The sequence below is a fragment of the Oncorhynchus gorbuscha genome, linkage group LG09 (assembly GCF_021184085.1).
Source record: "Oncorhynchus gorbuscha isolate QuinsamMale2020 ecotype Even-year linkage group LG09, OgorEven_v1.0, whole genome shotgun sequence".
Lineage (NCBI taxonomy): Eukaryota > Metazoa > Chordata > Actinopteri > Salmoniformes > Salmonidae > Oncorhynchus > Oncorhynchus gorbuscha.
This window is the reverse complement of record NC_060181.1, coordinates 97766957-97787007: the sequence shown is the minus strand read 5'-3', so window position 1 is coordinate 97787007 and position 20051 is coordinate 97766957. Positions and strand designations below refer to the sequence as shown.

Here is a 20051-nt window from a genome sequence, read left to right as displayed (position 1 = left end):
TCCTATTTCAATACTGTTCTCCCTCCTAGTTCAATACTAATGTCTGAGATACTGTTCTCCCTCCTATTTCAATACTGTTCTCCCTCCTAGTTCAATACTGTTCACCCTCCTAGTTCAATACTAATGTCTGAGATACTGTTCTCCCTCCTATTTCAATACTGTTCTCCCTCCTAGTTCAATACTGTTCTCCCTCCTATTTCAATACTGTTCACCCTCCTAGTTCAATACTGTTCATCCTCCTAGTTCAATACTGTTCACCCTCCTAGTTCAATACTGTTCACCCTCCTAGTTCAATACTGTTCACCCTCCTAGTTCAATACTGTTCACCCTCCTAGTTCAATACTGTTCACCCTCCTAGTTCAATACTGTTCTCCCTCCTATTTCAATACTAATGTCTGAGATACTGTTCTCCCTCCTATTTCAATACTGTTCTCCCTCCTATTTCAATACTGTTCTCCCTCCTATTTCAATACTAATGTCTGAGATACTGTTCTCCCTCCTATTTCAATACTGTTCTCCCTCCTATTTCAATACTGTTCTCCCTCCTATTTCAATACTGTTCACCCTCCTAGTTCAATACTGTTCTCCCTCCTATTTCAATACTGTTCACCCTCCTAGTTCAATACTGTTCTCCCTCCTATTTCAATACTGTTCTCACTCCTAGTTCAATACTAATGTCTGAGATACTGTTCTCCCTCCTATTTCAATACTGTTCAACCTCCTATTTCAATACTGTTCTCCCTCCTAGTTCAATACTAATGTCTGAGATACTGTTCTCCCTCCTATTTCAATACTGTTCTCCCTCCTATTTCAATACTGTTCTCCCTCCTAGTTCAATACTGTTCACCATCCTATTTCAATACTGTTCTCCCTCCTATTTCAATACTGTTCTCCCTCCTAGTTCAATACTAATGTCTGAGATACTGTTCTCCCTCCTAGTTCAATACTGTTCACCCTCCTAGTTCAATACTGTTCACCCTCCTATTTCAATACTGTTCTCCCTCCTAGTTCAATACTAATGTCTGAGATACTGTTCTCCCTCCTAGTTCAATACTGTTCTCCCTCCTAGTTCAATACTGTTCACCCTCCTAGTTCAATACTGTTCACCCTCCTAGTTCAATACTGTTCTCGCTCCTAGTGCAATACTGTTCTCCCTCCTAGTTCAATACTGTTCTCCCTCCTATTTCAATACTGTTCTCCCTCCTATTTCAATACTGTTCTCCCTCCTATTTCAATACTGTTCTAAGTTCAATCTAATGTCTGAGATACTGTTCTCCCTCCTAGTTCAATACTGTTCACCCTCCTATTTCAATACTGTTCTCCCTCCTATTTCAATACTGTTCTCCCTCCTATTTCAATACTGTTCTCCCTCCTATTTCAATACCGTTCTCCCTCCTATTTCAATACTAATGTCTGAGATACTGTTCTCCCTCCTATTTCAATACTGTTCTCCCTCCTATTTCAATACTGTTCTCCCTCCTATTTCAATACTGTTCTCCCTCCTATTTCAATACTGTTCACCCTCCTAGTTCAATACTAATGTCTGAGATACTGTTCTCCCTACTATTTCAATACTGTTCTCCCTCCTATTTCAATACTGTTCTCCCTCCTATTTCAATACTGTTCACCCTCCTATTTCAATACTGTTCACCCTCCTAGTTCAATACTAATGTCTGAGATACTGTTCTCCCTCCTATTTCAATACTGTTCACCCTCCTAGTTCAATACTGTTCTCCCTCCTATTTCAATACTGTTCACCCTCCTAGTTCAATACTGTTCTCCCTCCTATTTCAATACTGTTCTCCCTCCTATTTCAATACTGTTCACCCTCCTAGTTCAATACTAATGTCTGAGATACTGTTCTCCCTACTATTTCAATACTGTTCTCCCTCCTATTTCAATACTGTTCTCCCTCCTATTTCAATACTGTTCACCCTCCTATTTCAATACTGTTCACCCTCCTAGTTCAATACTAATGTCTGAGATACTGTTCTCCCTCCTATTTCAATACTGTTCTCCCTCCTAGTTCAATACTGTTCTCCCTCCTAGTTCAATACTGTTCTCCCTCCTAGTTCAATACTAATGTCTGAGATACTGTTCTCCCTCCTATTTCAATACTGTTCTCCCTCCTATTTCAATACTGTTCTCCCTCCTAGTTCAATACTGTTATCCCTCCTAGTTCAATACTGTTCTCCCTCCTATTTCAATACTGTTCTCCCTCCTAGTTCAATACTAATGTCTGAGATACTGTTCTCCCTCCTATTTCAATACTGTTCACCCTCCTAGTTCAATACTGTTCTCCCTCCTATTTCAATACTGTTCACCCTCCTAGTTCAATACTGTTCACCCTCCTAGTTCAATACTGTTCTCCCTCCTAGTTCAATACTGTTCTCCCTCCTAGTTCAATACTGTTCTCCCTCCTATTTCAATACTGTTCACCCTCCTAGTTCAATACTGTTCACCCTCCTAGTTCAATACTAATGTCTGAGATACTGTTCTCCCTCCTATTTCAATACTGTTCACCCTCCTAGTTCAATACTGTTCACCCTCCTAGTTCAATACTAATGTCTGAGATACTGTTCACCCTCCTATTTCAATACTGTTCTCCCTCCTATTTCAATACTGTTCTCCCTCCTAGTTCAATACTGTTCACCCTCCTAGTTCAATACTGTTCTCCCTCCTATTTCAATACTGTTCACCCTCCTAGTTCAATACTGTTCTCCCTCCTAGTTCAATACTGTTCTCCCTCCTATTTCAATACTGTTCTCCCTCCTAGTTCAATACTGTTCTCCCTCCTATTTCAATACTGTTCTCCCTCCTAGTTCAATACTAATGTCTGAGATACTGTTCTCCCTCCTATTTCAATACTGTTCTCCCTCCTATTTCAATACTGTTCTCCCTCCTATTTCAATACTGTTCTCCCTCCTAGTTCAATACTAATGTCTGAGATACTGTTCTCCCTCCTATTTCAATACTGTTCTCCCTCCTAGTTCAATACTGTTCACCCTCCTAGTTCAATACTAATGTCTGAGATACTGTTCTCCCTCCTATTTCAATACTGTTCTCCCTCCTAGTTCAATACTGTTCTCCCTCCTATTTCAATACTGTTCACCCTCCTAGTTCAATACTGTTCATCCTCCTAGTTCAATACTGTTCACCCTCCTAGTTCAATACTGTTCACCCTCCTAGTTCAATACTGTTCACCCTCCTAGTTCAATACTGTTCACCCTCCTAGTTCAATACTGTTCACCCTCCTAGTTCAATACTGTTCTCCCTCCTATTTCAATACTGTTCTCCCTCCGATTTCAATACTGTTCTCCCTCCTAGTTCAATACTGTTCTCCCTCCTAGTTCAATACTGTTCACCCTCCTATTTCAATACTGTTCTCCCTCCTAGTTCAATACTGTTCACCCTCCTAGTTCAATACTAATGTCTGAGATACTGTTCTCCCTCCTATTTCAATACTGTTCACCCTCCTATTTCAATACTGTTCACCCTCCTAGTTCAATACTAATGTCTGAGATACTGTTCTCCCTCCTATTTCAATACTGTTCTCCCTCCTAGTTCAATACTGTTCTCCCTCCTAGTTCAATACTGTTCTCCCTCCTATTTCAATACTGTTCTCCCTCCTAGTTCAATACTGTTCTCCCTCCTAGTTCAATACTGTTCTCCCTCCTAGTTCAATACTGTTCACCCTCCTATTTCAATACTGTTCTCCCTCCTAGTTCTATACTGTTCTCCCTCCTAGTTCAATACTGTTCACCCTCCTATTTCAATACTGTTCTCCCTCCTAGTTCTATACTGTTCTCCCTCCTAGTTCAATACTGTTCACCCTCCTAGTTCAATACTGTTCACCCTCCTATTTCAATACTGTTCTCCCTCCTAGTTCAATACTGTTCACCCTCCTAGTTCAATACTAATGTCTGAGATACTGTTCTCCCTCCTATTTCAATACTGTTCTCCCTCCTAGTTCAATACTGTTCTCCCTCCTAGTTCAATACTGTTCACCCTCCTATTTCAATACTGTTCTCCCTCCTAGTTCAATACTGTTCTCCCTCCTAGTTCAATACTATTCTCCCTCCTAGTTCAATACTGTTCACCCTCCTATTTCAATACTGTTCTCCCTCCTAGTTCTATACTGTTCTCCCTCCTAGTTCAATACTGTTCTCCCTCCTAGTTCAATACTGTTCTCCCTCCTAGTTCAATACTGTTCACCCTCCTATTTCAATACTGTTCTCCCTCCTAGTTCAATACTGTTCACCCTCCTATTTCAATACTGTTCTCCCTCCTAGTTCAATACTGTTCTCCCTCCTATTTCAATACTGTTCTCCCTCCTAGTTCAATACTAATGTCTGAGATACTGTTCTCTCTCCTATTTCAATACTGTTCTCCCTCCTATTTCAATACTGTTCTCCCTCCTAGTTCAATACTGTTCTCCCTCCTAGTTCAATACTGTTCTCCCTCCTAGTTCAATACTGTTCACCCTCCTAGTTCAATACTGTTCACCCTCCTAGTTCAATACTAATGTCTGAGATACTGTTCTCCCTCCTAGTTCAATACTGTTCACCCTCCTATTTCAATACTGTTCTCCCTCCTAGTTCTATACTGTTCTCCCTCCTAGTTCAATACTGTTCACCCTCCTAGTTCAATACTGTTCACCCTCCTAGTTCAATACTGTTCTCCCTCCTATTTCAATACTGTTCTCCCTCCGATTTCAATACTGTTCTCCCTCCTAGTTCAATACTGTTCTCCCTCCTAGTTCAATACTGTTCACCCTCCTAGTTCAATACTAATGTCTGAGATACTGTTCTCCTCCTATTTCAATACTGTTCACCCTCCTATTTCAATACTGTTCACCCTCCTAGTTCAATACTAATGTCTGAGATACTGTTCTCCCTCCTATTTCAATACTGTTCTCCCTCCTAGTTCAATACTGTTCTCCCTCCTAGTTCAATACTGTTCACCCTCCTATTTCAATACTGTTCTCCCTCCTAGTTCAATACTGTTCTCCCTCCTAGTTCAATACTGTTCTCCCTCCTAGTTCAATACTGTTCACCCTCCTATTTCAATACTGTTCTCCCTCCTAGTTCTATACTGTTCTCCCTCCTAGTTCAATACTGTTCTCCCTCCTAGTTCAATACTGTTCTCCCTCCTAGTTCAATACTGTTCACCCTCCTATTTCAATACTGTTCTCCCTCCTAGTTCAATACTGTTCTCCCTCCTAGTTCAATACTGTTCTCCCTCCTAGTTCAATACTGTTCTCCCTCCTAGTTCAATACTGTTCACCCTCCTATTTCAATACTGTTCTCCCTCCTAGTTCAATACTGTTCACCCTCCTATTTCAATACTGTTCTCCCTCCTAGTTCAATACTGTTCTCCCTCCTATTTCAATACTGTTCACCCTCCTAGTTCAATACTGTTCACCCTCCTAGTTCTATACTGTTCACCCTCCTAGTTCAATACTGTTCACCCTCCTAGTTCAATACTGTTCACCCTCCTATTTCAATACTGTTCTCCCTCCTAGTTCAATACTGTTCACCCTCCTAGTTCAATACTAATGTCTGAGATACTGTTCTCCCTCCTATTTCAATACTGTTCTCCCTCCTAGTTCAATACTGTTCTCCCTCCTAGTTCAATACTGTTCACCCTCCTATTTCAATACTGTTCTCCCTCCTAGTTCAATACTGTTCTCCCTCCTAGTTCAATACTATTCTCCCTCCTAGTTCAATACTGTTCACCCTCCTATTTCAATACTGTTCTCCCTCCTAGTTCTATACTGTTCTCCCTCCTAGTTCAATACTGTTCTCCCTCCTAGTTCAATACTGTTCTCCCTCCTAGTTCAATACTGTTCACCCTCCTATTTCAATACTGTTCTCCCTCCTAGTTCAATACTGTTCACCCTCCTATTTCAATACTGTTCTCCCTCCTAGTTCAATACTGTTCTCCCTCCTATTTCAATACTGTTCTCCCTCCTAGTTCAATACTAATGTCTGAGATACTGTTCTCCCTCCTATTTCAATACTGTTCACCCTCCTATTTCAATACTGTTCTCCCTCCTAGTTCTATACTGTTCTCCCTCCTAGTTCAATACTGTTCACCCTCCTAGTTCAATACTGTTCACCCTCCTAGTTCAATACTGTTCACCCTCCTAGTTCAATACTAATGTCTGAGATACTGTTCTCCCTCCTAGTTCAATACTGTTCACCCTCCTATTTCAATACTGTTCTCCCTCCTAGTTCTATACTGTTCTCCCTCCTAGTTCAATACTGTTCACCCTCCTAGTTCAATACTGTTCACCCTCCTAGTTCAATACTGTTCTCCCTCCTATTTCAATACTGTTCTCCCTCCGATTTCAATACTGTTCTCCCTCCTAGTTCAATACTGTTCTCCCTCCTAGTTCAATACTGTTCACCCTCCTAGTTCAATACTAATGTCTGAGATACTGTTCTCCCTCCTATTTCAATACTGTTCACCCTCCTATTTCAATACTGTTCACCCTCCTAGTTCAATACTAATGTCTGAGATACTGTTCTCCCTCCTATTTCAATACTGTTCTCCCTCCTAGTTCAATACTGTTCTCCCTCCTAGTTCAATACTGTTCACCCTCCTATTTCAATACTGTTCTCCCTCCTAGTTCAATACTGTTCTCCCTCCTAGTTCAATACTGTTCTCCCTCCTAGTTCAATACTGTTCACCCTCCTATTTCAATCCTAGTTCTATACTGTTCTCCCTCCTAGTTCAATACTGTTCTCCCTCCTAGTTCAATACTGTTCTCCCTCCTAGTTCAATACTGTTCACCCTCCTATTTCAATACTGTTCTCCCTCCTATTTCAATACTGTTCTCCCTCCTAGTTCAATACTGTTCTCCCTCCTAGTTCAATACTGTTCTCCCTCCTAGTTCAATACTGTTCAGATACCCTCCTATTTCAATACTGTTCTCCCTCCTAGTTCAATACTGTTCACCCTCCTATTTCAATACTGTTCTCCCTCCTAGTTCAATACTGTTCTCCCTCCTATTTCAATACTGTTCACCCTCCTAGTTCAATACTGTTCTCCCTCCTAGTTCAATACTGTTCTCCCTCCTAGTTCAATACTGTTCACCCTCCTATTTCAATACTGTTCTCCCTCCTAGTTCAATACTGTTCACCCTCCTATTTCAATACTGTTCTCCCTCCTAGTTCAATACTGTTCTCCCTCCTATTTCAATACTGTTCACCCTCCTAGTTCAATACTGTTCACCCTCCTATTTCAATACTGTTCTCCCTCCTAGTTCAATACTGTTCTCCCTCCTATTTCAATACTGTTCACCCTCCTAGTTCAATACTGTTCACCCTCCTAGTTCAATACTGTTCTCCCTCCTATTTCAATACTGTTCACCCTCCTAGTTCAATACTGTTCACCCTCCTAGTTCTATACTGTTCACCCTCCTAGTTCTATACTGTTCTCCCTCCTAGTTCAGGCTGTGTTATCTGTGTTATCGGTTCTGGACAGCCACAACAAAAGTTTTTCTTTGTTTTTTTATATGTAACCTTTATTTAACTAGTCAAGTTAAGAACACATTTGTATTTAAAATGACGGCCTCCCCCGGCAACGCTGGGCAAATTGTGCGCCACCCTATGGGACTCCTTAATCACAGACGGATATATACAATGCAAATTAATTACTTAAAAATCATACAATGTGATTTTCTGGATTTTTGTTTTAGATTCCGTCTCTCACAGTTTAAGTGTACCTATGATAAACATTACAGACCTCTACATGCTTTGTAAATAGGAAAACCTGCAAAATCGGCAGTGTATCAAATACTTGTTCTCCCCACTGTCAATTCAAGGGCTTTATTGGCTCCCTCTCTGTGTCTCTGAGGGTCTGAGTGCTGGGGTGTTAACACTGACGGCCATTTTGTGTTTGAGTCCACCGGGTGGGTTCTGTCAAACCACACACATGAGCTTCCCCCAGTCCCAGTAGTGTCGTTGAATCAGACTACACCAGACCACCACACGTGTTGTGTTAGTAACTCCATCACCCGCTCCCCTCCCCTCTCCCCCTCCTCCTGCCCTCATCTCCCCTCCCTTCCTCCCCTCCCTCCTCTCCTCCTCTACCCCTCCTCCCGCCCCCATCTCCCCTCCCTTCCTCCTCTCCCTCCTCTCATCCTCTCCCCCTCCCCTCGACTTTAAGGTCTCAGAGCGAGTGACATTACTGATAGAAATGCTATTAGCTCGCGCCACCGCTAACTAGCTCGCCATTTCACACCGGTTACACTTAAAGATTGATTAATAATTTTTTATGTTTTCTTAAATAAATGCTGTGAACCTTTAAACAACATTCCCAAACAACATGGGTGATAGTTGTGACATACTCCTTAGAGGATAGCTATTAATATTATTATATATTATATTACATTATAATTATTAATATGTCCCAACTTATTTGTCTAGCTGGCTACTGCCAGAACAACTCAATTGAAAGTCCCTTTTTACTCCAAGACTAGGATAACCAGCTGTCAGAGCAGCTCACAGATTACTGCACCTGTACATAGCCCATCTATAATTTAGCCCAAACAACTACCTCTCCCCCTACTGTATTTATTTATTTATTTTGCTCCTTTGCACCCCATTATTTGTATCTCTACTTTGCACATTCTTCCATTGCAAATCTACCATTCCAGTGTTTTACTTGCTATATTGTATTTACTTTGCCACCATGGCCTTTTTTTGCCTTTACCTCCCTTATCTCACCTCATTTGCTCACATTGTATATAGACTTGTTTCTACTGTATTATTGACTGTATGTTTGTTTTACTCCGTGTGTTGTTGTTTGTGTTGTTTGTTGTTGTTTGTGTCGAACTGCTTTGCTTTATCTTGGCCAGGTCGCAATTGTAAATGAGAACTTGTTCTCAACTACCTGATTTAAATAAAGGTGAAATAAAAATAAATAAATAAATAAAACTGGTCCTAAATGTTTATATCACCCATAGTTGTGTGTCTCTACACCTGACAGAGATGATTTGTCCTAATGTATTTATCTAGTTTGATGTACACTTTTGCCATTGTGAATATCAGACTCACCAGTCTTGAAGATCTCATAGCGCAGTGAGAAGCCAGCCCCCTGGTGAGCATAGTCAGAGACGAACCTGATGAGGAGGACGGGGCCTGAGGAGATGATGGCTGGAGGGGCGATGTTACTGCAGTGTTTACCCAACAGGTCTGCCTTCTCGCTGTTCCCATCGCGGATCTCTACGTAGTCATATCTAGTGGAGAAACACATGGAGACCATGTTTCATATTGGAAGTCCAAGAAAAAAACAGTAGAAACTAAAATGTGTCTTCTGACAGGAGAGAAGAAAACCCCCAAAAAACATATAAATATATATAATATATATATATATAATCACACGAAACCAGTCGTGACATGGGGTTCACAGTGTTATCCAAAAATCAGTTGTGACATGGGGTTCACAGTGTTATCCAAGAAACAGTCGTTATATGGGGTTCACAAGAAACAATCGTGACATGGGGTTCACAAGAAACAGTCGTTACATGGGGTTCACAAGAAACAGTCGTTACATGGGGTTCACAAGAAACAGTCGTGACATGGGGTTCACAAGAAACAGTCGTGACATGGGGTTCACAAGAAACAGTCGTTACATGGGGTTCACAAGAAACAGTCGTGACATGGGGTTCACAAGAAACAGTCGTGACATGGGGTTCACAAGAAACAGTCGTGACATGGGGTTCACAGTGTTAACCAAGAAACAGTCGTGACATGGGGTTCACAGTGTTATCCAAGAAACAGTCGTGACATGGGGTTCACAGTGTTATCCAAGAAACAGTCGTGACATGGGGTTCACAAGAAACAGTCGTTACATGGGGTTCACAAGAAACAGTCGTGACATGGGGTTCACAAGAAACAGTCGTGACATGGGGTTCACAGTGTTATCCAAGAAACAGTCGTGACATGGGGTTCACAAGAAACAGTCGTGACATGGGGTTCACAAGAAACAGTTGTTACATGGGGTTCACAAGAAACAGTCGTGACATGGGGTTCACAAGAAACAGTCGTGATATGGGGTTCACAGTGTTAACCAAGAGACAGTCGTGACATGGGGTTCACAAGAAACAGTCGTGACATGGGGTTCACAAGAAACAGTCGTGACATGGGGTTCACAGTGTTAACCAAGAGACAGTCGTTACATGGGGTTCACAAGAAACAGTCGTGACATGGGGTTCACAAGAAACAGTCGTGACATGGGGTTCACAGTGTTATCCAAGAAACAGTCGTGACATGGGGTTCACAAGAAACAGTCATTACATGGGGTTCACAGTGTTAACCAAGAGACAGTTGTGACATGGGGTTCACAGTGTTATCCAAGAAACAGTCGTTACATGAGGTTCACAGTGTCTCAAATGGCACCCTACTCCCATCACTTAGCCCGATGGGCCCTGATCAAAGTAGTGCACCGTGTTTACCGTAGACAGAGTCTCTATCCAGACGCAGACTATTATTGTGTGTCACTCCAAGCTCGTCTCCGTTCTTCTCTGGTCGTTGACCTCTAGTGACCTGCTCTAATCTTTCTCCATAAACAAATTCCTACTCGTCAGTTTCCTGAGCTTTAGTCACGGGATCCTACCTCCATAGTAACGGGATCCTACCTCCATAGTAACGGGATCCTACCTCCATAGTAACGGGATCCTACCTCCATAGTAACAGGATCCTACCTCCATAGTAACAGGATCCTACCTCCATAGTAACAGGATCCTACCTCCATAGTAACAGGACAAAACAGATGGCACTGTGATAAACTGCATCCAGTTTCCTGAGTAGAGTGTTGGAAGCCATTTTGTAGATGACATCGCCGAAGTCGAGGATCGGTAGGATAGTCAGTTTTACTAGGGTAAGCTTGGCAGCGTGAGTGAAGGAGGCTTTGTTGCGGAATAGAAAGCCGACTCTTGATTTGATTTTCGATTGGAGATGTTTGATATGGGTCTGGAAGGAGAGTTTGCAGTCTAGCCAGAAACCTAGGTACTTATAGGTGTCCACATATTCAAGGTCGGAACCATCCAGGCAGCGATCGGTTGAAAAGCATGCATTTGGTTTTACTAGCGTTTAAGAGCAGTTGGAGGCCACTGAAGGAGTGTTGTATGGCATTGAAGCTCGTTTGGAGGTTAGATAGCACAGTGTCCAATGACGGGCCGAAAGTATATAGAATGGTGTCGTCTGCGTAGAGGTGGATCAGGGAATCGCCCACAGCAAGACCAACATCATTGATATATACAGAGAAAAGAGTCGGCACTAGAATTGAACCCTGTGGCACCCCCATAGAGACTGCCAGAGGACCGGACAGCATGCCCTCCGATTTGACACACTGAACTCTGTCTGCAAAGTAATTGGTGAACCAGACATGGCAGTCATCCGAAAAACCGAGGCTACTGAGTCTGCCGATAAGAATATGGTGATTGACAGAGTCGAAAGCCTTGGCGAGGTCGATGAAGACGGCTGCACAGTACTGTCTTTTATCGATGGCGGTTATGATGTTGTTTAGTACCTTGAGTGTGGCTGAGGTGCACCCGTGACCGGCTCGGAAACCAGATTGCATAGCGAAGAAGGTACGGTGGGATTCGAGATGGTCAGTGACCTGTTTGTTGACTTGGCTTTCGAAGACCTTAGATAGGCAGGGCAGGATGGATATAGGTCTGTAACAGTTTGGGTCCAGGGTGTCTCCCCCTTTGAAGAGGGGGATGACTGCAGCAGCTTTCCAATCCTTGGTGATCTCAGACGATATGAAAGAGAGGTTGAACAGGCTAGTAATAGGGGTTGCGACAATGGCGGCGGATAGTTTCAGAAATAGAGGGTCCAGATTGTCAAGCCCAGCTGATTTATACGGGTCCAGGTTTTGCAGCTCTTTCAGAACATCTGTTATCTGGATTTGGGTAAAGGAGAACCTGGAGAGGCTTGGGCGAGGAGCTGCGAGGGGGCCGGAGCTGTTGGCCGAGGTTGGAGTAGCCAGGCATAAGGCATGGCAAGCCGTTGAGATATGCTTGTTGAAGTTTTCGATAATCATGGATTTGTCGGTGGTGACCGTGTTCCCTAGCCTCAGTGCAGTGGGCAGCTGGGAGGAGGTGCTCTTGTTCTCCATGGACTTCACAGTGTCCCAGAACTTTTTGGAGTTGGAGCTACAGGATGCAAACATCTGCCTGAAGAAGCTGGCCTTAGCTTTCCTGACTGACTGCGTGTATTGGTTCCTGACTTCCCTGAACAGTTGCATATCGCGGGGACTGTTCGATCCTATTGCAGTCCGCCACAGGATGTTTTTGTGCTGGTCGAGGGCAGTCAGGTCTGGAGTGAACCAAGGGCTGTATCTGTTCTTAGTTCTGCATTTTTTGAATGGAGCATGCTTATCTAAAATGGTGAGGAAGTTACTTTTAAAGAATGACAAGGCATCCTCAACTGACAGGATGAGGTCAATGTCCTTCCAGGATACCCGGGCCAGGTCGATTAGAAAGGCCTGCTCACAGAAGTGTTTTAGTGTTTTAGACTGCGGCACCGTAGCGGATACAGGCAATGAGGCAGTGGTCGCTGAGATCCTGGTTGAAGACAGCGGAGGTGTATTTGGAGGGCCAGTTGGTCAGGATGACGTCTATGAGGGTGCCGTTGTTCACAGAGTTAGAGTTGTACCTGGTGGGTTCCTTGATGATTTGTGTGAGATTGAGGGCATCGGAACAGAGAAGGAGTAGTATGAGGGTGCGGCTAAAGGCTATCAAAACTGGTCGCCGAGAGCGTTGGGGACAGAGAATAAGAGGAGCAGATTTCTGGGCAAGGTAGAATATATTCAGGGCATAATGCGCAGACAGGGGTATGGTGGGGTGCGGGTACGGTGGAGGTAAGCCCAGGCACTGGGTGATGATGAGAGAGGTTTTATCTCTGGACATGCTGGTTGTAATGGGTGAGGTCATCGCATATGTGGGAGGTGGGACAAAGGTGGTATCGGGGGTATGAGGAGTGGGACTAGGGGCTCCATTGTGAACTAAAACAATGATAACTAACCTGAGCAACAGTATACAAGGCATATTGACATTTGAGAGAGACATACAGCGAGGCATACAGTAATCACAGGTGTTGAAATGGGAAAGCTAGCTAAAACAGTGTGTGAGACAACAGCTAATCAGCTAGCATAACAACAGCAGGTAAAATGGCGTTGACTAGGCAACGGGGCCGACAGATAAAACAAATAAGCAGAATGGAGTACCGTGATTAATGGACAGTCCAGCGTGCATCAGCTATGTAGCCAAGTGATCAGAGTCCAGGGGCAGCGGTGGATGGGGCAGGGAAGCTGGACTGGCGAGTGTTATCCAGGTTTTAAAAAACTAACAATGACTAAATAGCTTGTAGCTAGTTAGCTGGTTAGCTTTTGGAGGTTCTTGAGTGTGTTCTAAAAATTAAAAATAATAGCGATTCCGTATCACATTGGGTGAGGCAGGTTTCCGGAAGGTATAAACAATTTTTTTAAATCGGGAAGAGATAGAAAGTACATATGGGCCACTGCGATGCAGACGGTTAGCAGGCCTGTGCTAACAAGCTAACAGATTAGCAGGCCGGGGTAAACAAGGTAGTAGTTAGCGGACCTGGGCTAAACAAGCTAGCAGTTAGCATGCCGAATTAGCAAGCAAGGAGATAGCGAGGGCTAGAGAGTTAGCCTTTGGAGGACGTTGCGATGGGGTGAGTCTGTTTATTCCTCTTCATGCAGTGACATCGATAGACCGGTCGTGGATCCGGGTATAGAAGCCCAGGAGTATGCTACGAACACAGGAGCTCTGGCCGGGCTAGCTTCAAGCTACGTGGGTGGAAATGCTAGCCAGGAGTAATCAACCAGGGTTGCGGTTTAGCTCAATAGCTAGTTGTGAAGATCCGGCTGAAAAAAAAATTGTTCCGTTTGGCCCTGTCCGGGGGTGTCCTGGGATGGGGCCACAGTGTCTCCTGACCCCTCCTGTCTCAGCCTCCAGTATTTATGCTGCAGTAGTTTATGTGTCGGGGGGCTAGGGTCAGTTTGTTATATCTGGAGTACTTCTCCTGTCCTATTCGGTGTCCTGTGTATCTAAGTGTGCGTTCTCTAATTCTCTCCTCTCTTTCTTTCTCTCTCTCGGAGGACCTGAGCCATAGGACCATGCCCCAGGACTACCTGACATGATGACTCCTTGCTGTCCCCAGTCCATCTGGCCGTGCTGCTGCTCCAGTTTCAACTGTTCTGCCTTATTATTATTCAACCATGCTGGTCATTTATAAACATTTGAACATCTTGGCCATGTTCTGTTATAATCTCCACCCGGCACAGCCAGAAGAGAACTGGCCACCCCACATAGCCTGGTTCCTCTCTAGGTTTCTTCCTAGGTTTTGGCCTTTCTAGGGAGTTTTTCCTAGCCACCGTGCTTCTACACCTGCATCGCTTGCTGTTTGGAATTTTAGGCTGGGTTTCTGTACAGCACTTTGTGATATCAGCTGATGTACGAAGGGCTATATAAATACATTTGATTTGATTTGATCTGTCAATCAGTGCAGAATAAAAGTAGTGTCTGACAATGGGAACAAGACTGCCAAGAGTAACTCCAGACCCCAATGTCCTCCCATTGTAATGAAACGTTTAGTGCAGTACGGTTCTGCTGATAAGGTCTAACGACCCCCAGGCCACACAGCTACAGGTGCCAGCCACCACGAGTCCCCAGTGAGGAAACAGGATTACAGCTGCTTCTGTTAGAGTTAATGGAGATCTCTGGTTGTTCAACTGAGGTACTAGAACCAGGCCTGTTGTTGTTGTTGTAGTTGTGTGTGTGTGTGTTTTAAACATGGAGACAACGACCAGCAGTATGGAGACAATGACCAGCAAGCAGTATCAAGGCTGTTTTAATCATGGAGACAATGACCAGCAGTATCAAGGCTGTTTTAATCGTGGAGACAACGACCAGCAGTATGGAGTCAACGACCAGCAGTATCAAGGCTGTTTTAATCGTGGAGACAACGACCAGCAGTATGGAGTCAACGACCAGCAGTATCAAGGCTGTTTTAATCGTGGAGACAACGACCAGCAGTATGGAGTCAACGACCAGCAGTATCAAGGCTGTTTTAATCGTGGAGACAACGACCAGCAGTATGGAGTCAACGACCAGCAGTATCAAGGCTGTTTTAATCGTGGAGACAACGACCAGCAGTATGGAGTCAACGACCAGCATTATCAAGGCTGTTTTAATCGTGGATGACAGATCAACAGACAGTAGGGTAGTGGGGCAGAGAGATACAGATCAACAGACAGTAGGGTAGTGGGGCAGAGAGATGACAGATCAACAGACAGTAGGGTAGTGGGGCAGAGAGATACAGATCAACAGACTGTAGGGTAGTGGGGCAGAGAGATACAGATCAACAGACTGTAGGGTAGTGGGACAGAGAGATGACAGATCAACAGACAGTAGGGTAGTGGGGCAGAGAGATACAGATCAACAGACAGTAGGGTAGTGGGGCAGAGAGATGACAGATCAACAGACAGTAGGGTAGTGGGGCAGAGAGATACAGATCAACAGACTGTAGGGCAGGGGAGCAGAGAGATGACAGATCAACAGAAAGTAGGGTAGTGGGGCAGAGAGATACAGATCAACAGACAGTAGGGTAGTGGGGCAGAGAGTTGACAGATCAACAGACTCTAGGGTAGTGGGGTAGAGAGATGACAGATCAACAGACTGTAGGGTAGTGGGGCAGAGAGATGACAGATCAACAGACTGTAGGGTAGTGGGGTAGAGAGATGACAGATCAACAGACAGTAGGGTAGTGGGGCAGATAGATGACAGATAAACAGACTGTAGTGTAGTGGGGCAGAGAGATACAGATCAACAGACTGTAGGGTAGTGGGGCAGATAGATGACAGATAAACAGACTGTAGTGTAGTGGGGCAGAGAGATACAGATCAACAGACTGTAGGGTAGTGGGGCAGAGAGATGACAGATCAACAGACTGTAGGGTAGTGGGGTAGAGAGATACAGATCAACAGACTGTAGGGTAGTGGGACAGAGAGATACAGATCAACAGACTGTAGGGTAGTGGGACAGAGAGATACAGATCAACAGACTGTAGGGTAGTGGGGCAGAGAGATGACAGATCAACAGACTGTAGGGTAGTGGGGCAGAGAGATGACAGATCAACAGACTGTAGTGTAGTGGGGCAGAGAGATGACAGATCAACAGACAGTAGGGTAGTGGGGCAGAGAGATGACAGTTGTATCAGATCAACAGACAGTAGGGTAGTGGGACAGAGTGATGACAGATCAACAGACAGTAGGGTAGTGGGGCAGAGAAATGACAGTTGTATCAGATCAACAGACAGTAGGGTAGTGGGGTAGAGAGATGACAGATCAACAGACAGTAGGGTAGTGGGGCAGAGAGATGACAGTTGTATCAGATCAACAGACAGTAGGGTAGTGGGACAGAGAGATGACAGATCAACAGAGTGTAGGGTAGTGGGGCAGAGAGATGACAGATCAACAGACAGTAGGGTAGTGGGGCAGAGAGATACAGATCAACAGACATTGTGTTAGTGGGGCAGAGAGATGACAGATAAACAGACTGTAGGGTAGTGGGGCAGATAGATGACAGATCAACAGACAGTAGGGTAGTGGGGCAGAGAGATACAGATCAACAGACAGTAGGGTAGTGGGGCAGAGAGATACAGATCAACAGACAGTAGGGTAGTGGGGCAGATAGATACAGATCAACAGACAGTAGGGTAGTGGGGCAGAGAGATACAGATCAACAGACAGTAGGGTAGTGGGGCAGAGAGAGATACAGATCAACAGACAGTAGGGTAGTGGGACAGAGAGATGACAATTGTATCAGATCAACAGACAGTAGGGTAGTGGGACAGAGAGATGACAATTGTATCAGATCAACAGACTGTAGGGTAGTGGGACAGAGAGATGACAGTTGTATCAGATCAACAGACAGTAGGGTAGTGGGACAGAGAGATGACAATTGTATCAGATCAACAGACTGTAGGGTAGTGGGACAGAGAGATGACAGTTGTATCAGATCAACAGACTGTAGGGTAGTGGGACAGAGAGATGACAGTTGTATCAGATCAACAGACTGTAGGGTAGTGGGACAGAGTGATGACAGATCAACAGAATGTAGGGTAGTGGGGCAGAGAGATGACAGATCAACAGACAGTAGGGTAGTGGGGCAGAGAGATACAGATCAACAGACAGTATGATAGTGGGGCAGAGAAATTACAGTTGTATCAGATCAACAGACAGTAGGGTAGTGGGACAGAGAGATGACAATTGTATCAGATCAACAGACTGTAGGGTAGTGGGACAGAGAGATGACAGTTGTATCAGATCAACAGACTGTAGGGTAGTGGGACAGAGAGATGACAGATCAACATACTGTAGGGTAGTGGGACAGAGAGATACAGATCAACAGACTGTAGGGTAGTGGGGCAGAGAGATGACAGTTGTATCAGATCAACAGACTGTATGGTAGTGGGGCAGAGAGATACAGATCAACAGACTGTAGGGTAGTGGGGCAGAGAGATGACAGATCAACAGACAGTAGGGTAGTGGGACAGAGAGATGACAGTTGTATCAGATCAACAGACTGTATGGTAGTGGGGCAGAGAGATACAGATCAACAGACTGTAGGGTAGTGGGGCAGAGAGATGACAGATCAACAGGCTGTAGGGTAGTGGGGCAGAGAGATGACAGATCAACATACTGTAGGGTAGTGGGGCAGAGAGATGACAGATCAACAGGCTGTAGGGTAGTGGGGCAGAGAGATGACAGTTGTATCAGATCAACAGACAGTAGGGTAGTGGGACAGAGTGATGACAGATCAACAGACAGTAGGGTAGTGGGGCAGAGAGATGACAGATCAACAGACAGTAGGGTAGTGGGGCAGATAGATGACAGATCAACAGACAGTAGGGTAGTGGGGCAGAGAGATGACAGATCAACAGACTGTAGGGTAGTGGGGTAGAGAGATGACAGATCAACAGACAGTAGGGTAGTGGGGCAGAGAGATGACAGATCAACAGACTGTAGGGTAGTGGGGCAGAGAGATGACAGATCAACAGACTGTAGGGTAGTGGGGCAGAGAGATGACAGATCAACAGACAGTAGGGTAGTGGGGCAGATAGATGACAGATCAACAGACAGTAGGGTAGTGGGGCAGAGAGATGACAGATCAACAGACTGTAGGGTAGTGGGGTAGAGAGATGACAGATCAACAGACAGTAGGGTAGTGGGGCAGAGAGATGACAGATCAACAGACTGTAGGGTAGTGGGGCAGAGAGATGACAGATCAACAGACTGTAGGGTAGTGGGGCAGAGAGATGACAGATCAACAGACTGTAGGGTAGTGGGGTAGAGAGATGACAGATCAACAGACTGTAGGGTAGTGGGGCAGAGAGATACAGATCAACAGACAGTAGGGTAGTGGGGCAGAGAGATGACAGATCAACAGACTGTAGGGTAGTGGGGCAGAGAGATGACAGATCAACAGACTGTAGGGTAGTGGGGCAGAGAGATGACAGATCAACAGACTGTAGGTTGTAGGGTAGGTTATAAGGTAGGTTATAGGGTAGTTTGTAGGGTAGATTATAGGGTAGGTTATATGGTAGGTTGTAGGGTAGGTTATAAGGTAGGTTATAGGGTAGGTTGTAGGGTAGGTTATAGGGTAGGTTATAGGGTAGGTTGTAGGGTAGGTTGTAGGGTAGGTTATAGGGTAGGTTATATGGTAGGTTATAGGGTAGGTTGTAGGGTAGGTTATAGGGTAGGTTGTAGGGTAGGTTATAGGGTAGGTTATATGGTAACGGGTAGAGAGACTGCTGAATGTTGAAGGCAGGTTATAAGGTAGGTTATAGGGTAGGTTATAGGGTAGGTTGTAGGGTAGGTTATAGGGTAGGTTATATGGTAATGGGTAGAGAGACTGCTGAATGTTGAAGGCAGGTTATAGGGTAGGTTATATGGTAGGTTGTAGGGTAGGTTATAAGGTAGGTTATAGGGTAGTTTGTAGGGTAGATTATAGGGTAGGTTATATGGTAACGGGTAGAGAGACTGCTGAATGTTGAAGGCAGGTTATAGGGTAGGTTATATGGTAGGTTGTAGGGTAGGTTATAAGGTAGGTTATAGGGTAGTTTGTAGGGTAGATTATAGGGTAGGTTATATGGTAACGGGTAGAGAGACTGCTGAATGTTGAAGGCAGGTTATAAGGTAGGTTATAGGGTAGTTTGTAGGGTAGGTTATAGGGTAGGTTATATTATAGGGTATATGGTAACGAGTACTGCTGAATGTTGAAGGCAGGTTATAAGGTAGGTTATAGGGTAGGTTATATGGTAACGGGTAGAGAGACTGCTGAATGTTGAAGGCAGGTTATAAGGTAGGTTATAGGGTAGGTTATATGGTAACGGGTAGAGAGACTGCTGAATGTTGAAGGCAGGTTATAGGGTAGGTTATATGGTAACGGGTAGTTTGCTGAATGTTGAAGGCAGGTTATAGGGTAGGTTATAGGGTAACGGGTAGAGAGACTGCTGAATGTTGAAGGCAGGTTATAGGGTAGGTTATAGGGTAGGTTATATGGTAACGGGTAGAGAGACTGCTGAATGTTGAAGGCAGGTTATAGGGTAGGTTATAGGGTAGGTTATAGGGTAGTTTGTAGGGTAGGTTATAGGGTAGGTTACATGGTAACGGGTAGAGAGACTGCTGAATGTTGAAGGCAGGTTATAAGGTAGGTTATAGGGTAGGTTATATGGTAACGGGTAGAGAGACTGCTGAATGTTGAAGGCAGGTTATAGGGTAGGTTATAGGGTAACGGGTAGAGAGACTGCTGAATGTTGAAGGCAGGTTATAGGGTAGGTTATAGGGTAGGTTATATGGTAACGGGTAGAGAGACTGCTGAATGTTGAAGGCAGGTTATAGGGTAGGTTATAGGGTAGGTTATAGGGTAGTTTGTAGGGTAGGTTATAGGGTAGGTTACATGGTAACGGGTAGAGAGACTGCTGAATGTTGAAGGCAGGTTATAAGGT

At 44.5% G+C, this 20051-nt stretch overlaps 1 protein-coding gene across 3 annotated transcripts in view; it reads right to left on the bottom strand.

Moving 5' to 3' along the window:
* The window catches only part of LOC124044301 (neuropilin-2-like), a 352904-nt gene that overhangs the window by 223035 nt on the left and 109818 nt on the right, over window positions 1-20051 (bottom strand). For all 3 annotated transcript variants that reach the window (XM_046363952.1, XM_046363953.1, XM_046363951.1), the window contains exon 3: window positions 9066-9247. In XM_046363952.1, the coding sequence (XP_046219908.1) occupies window positions 9066-9247 (182 nt within the window). The remainder of the gene's footprint in view (window positions 1-9065; window positions 9248-20051) is intronic.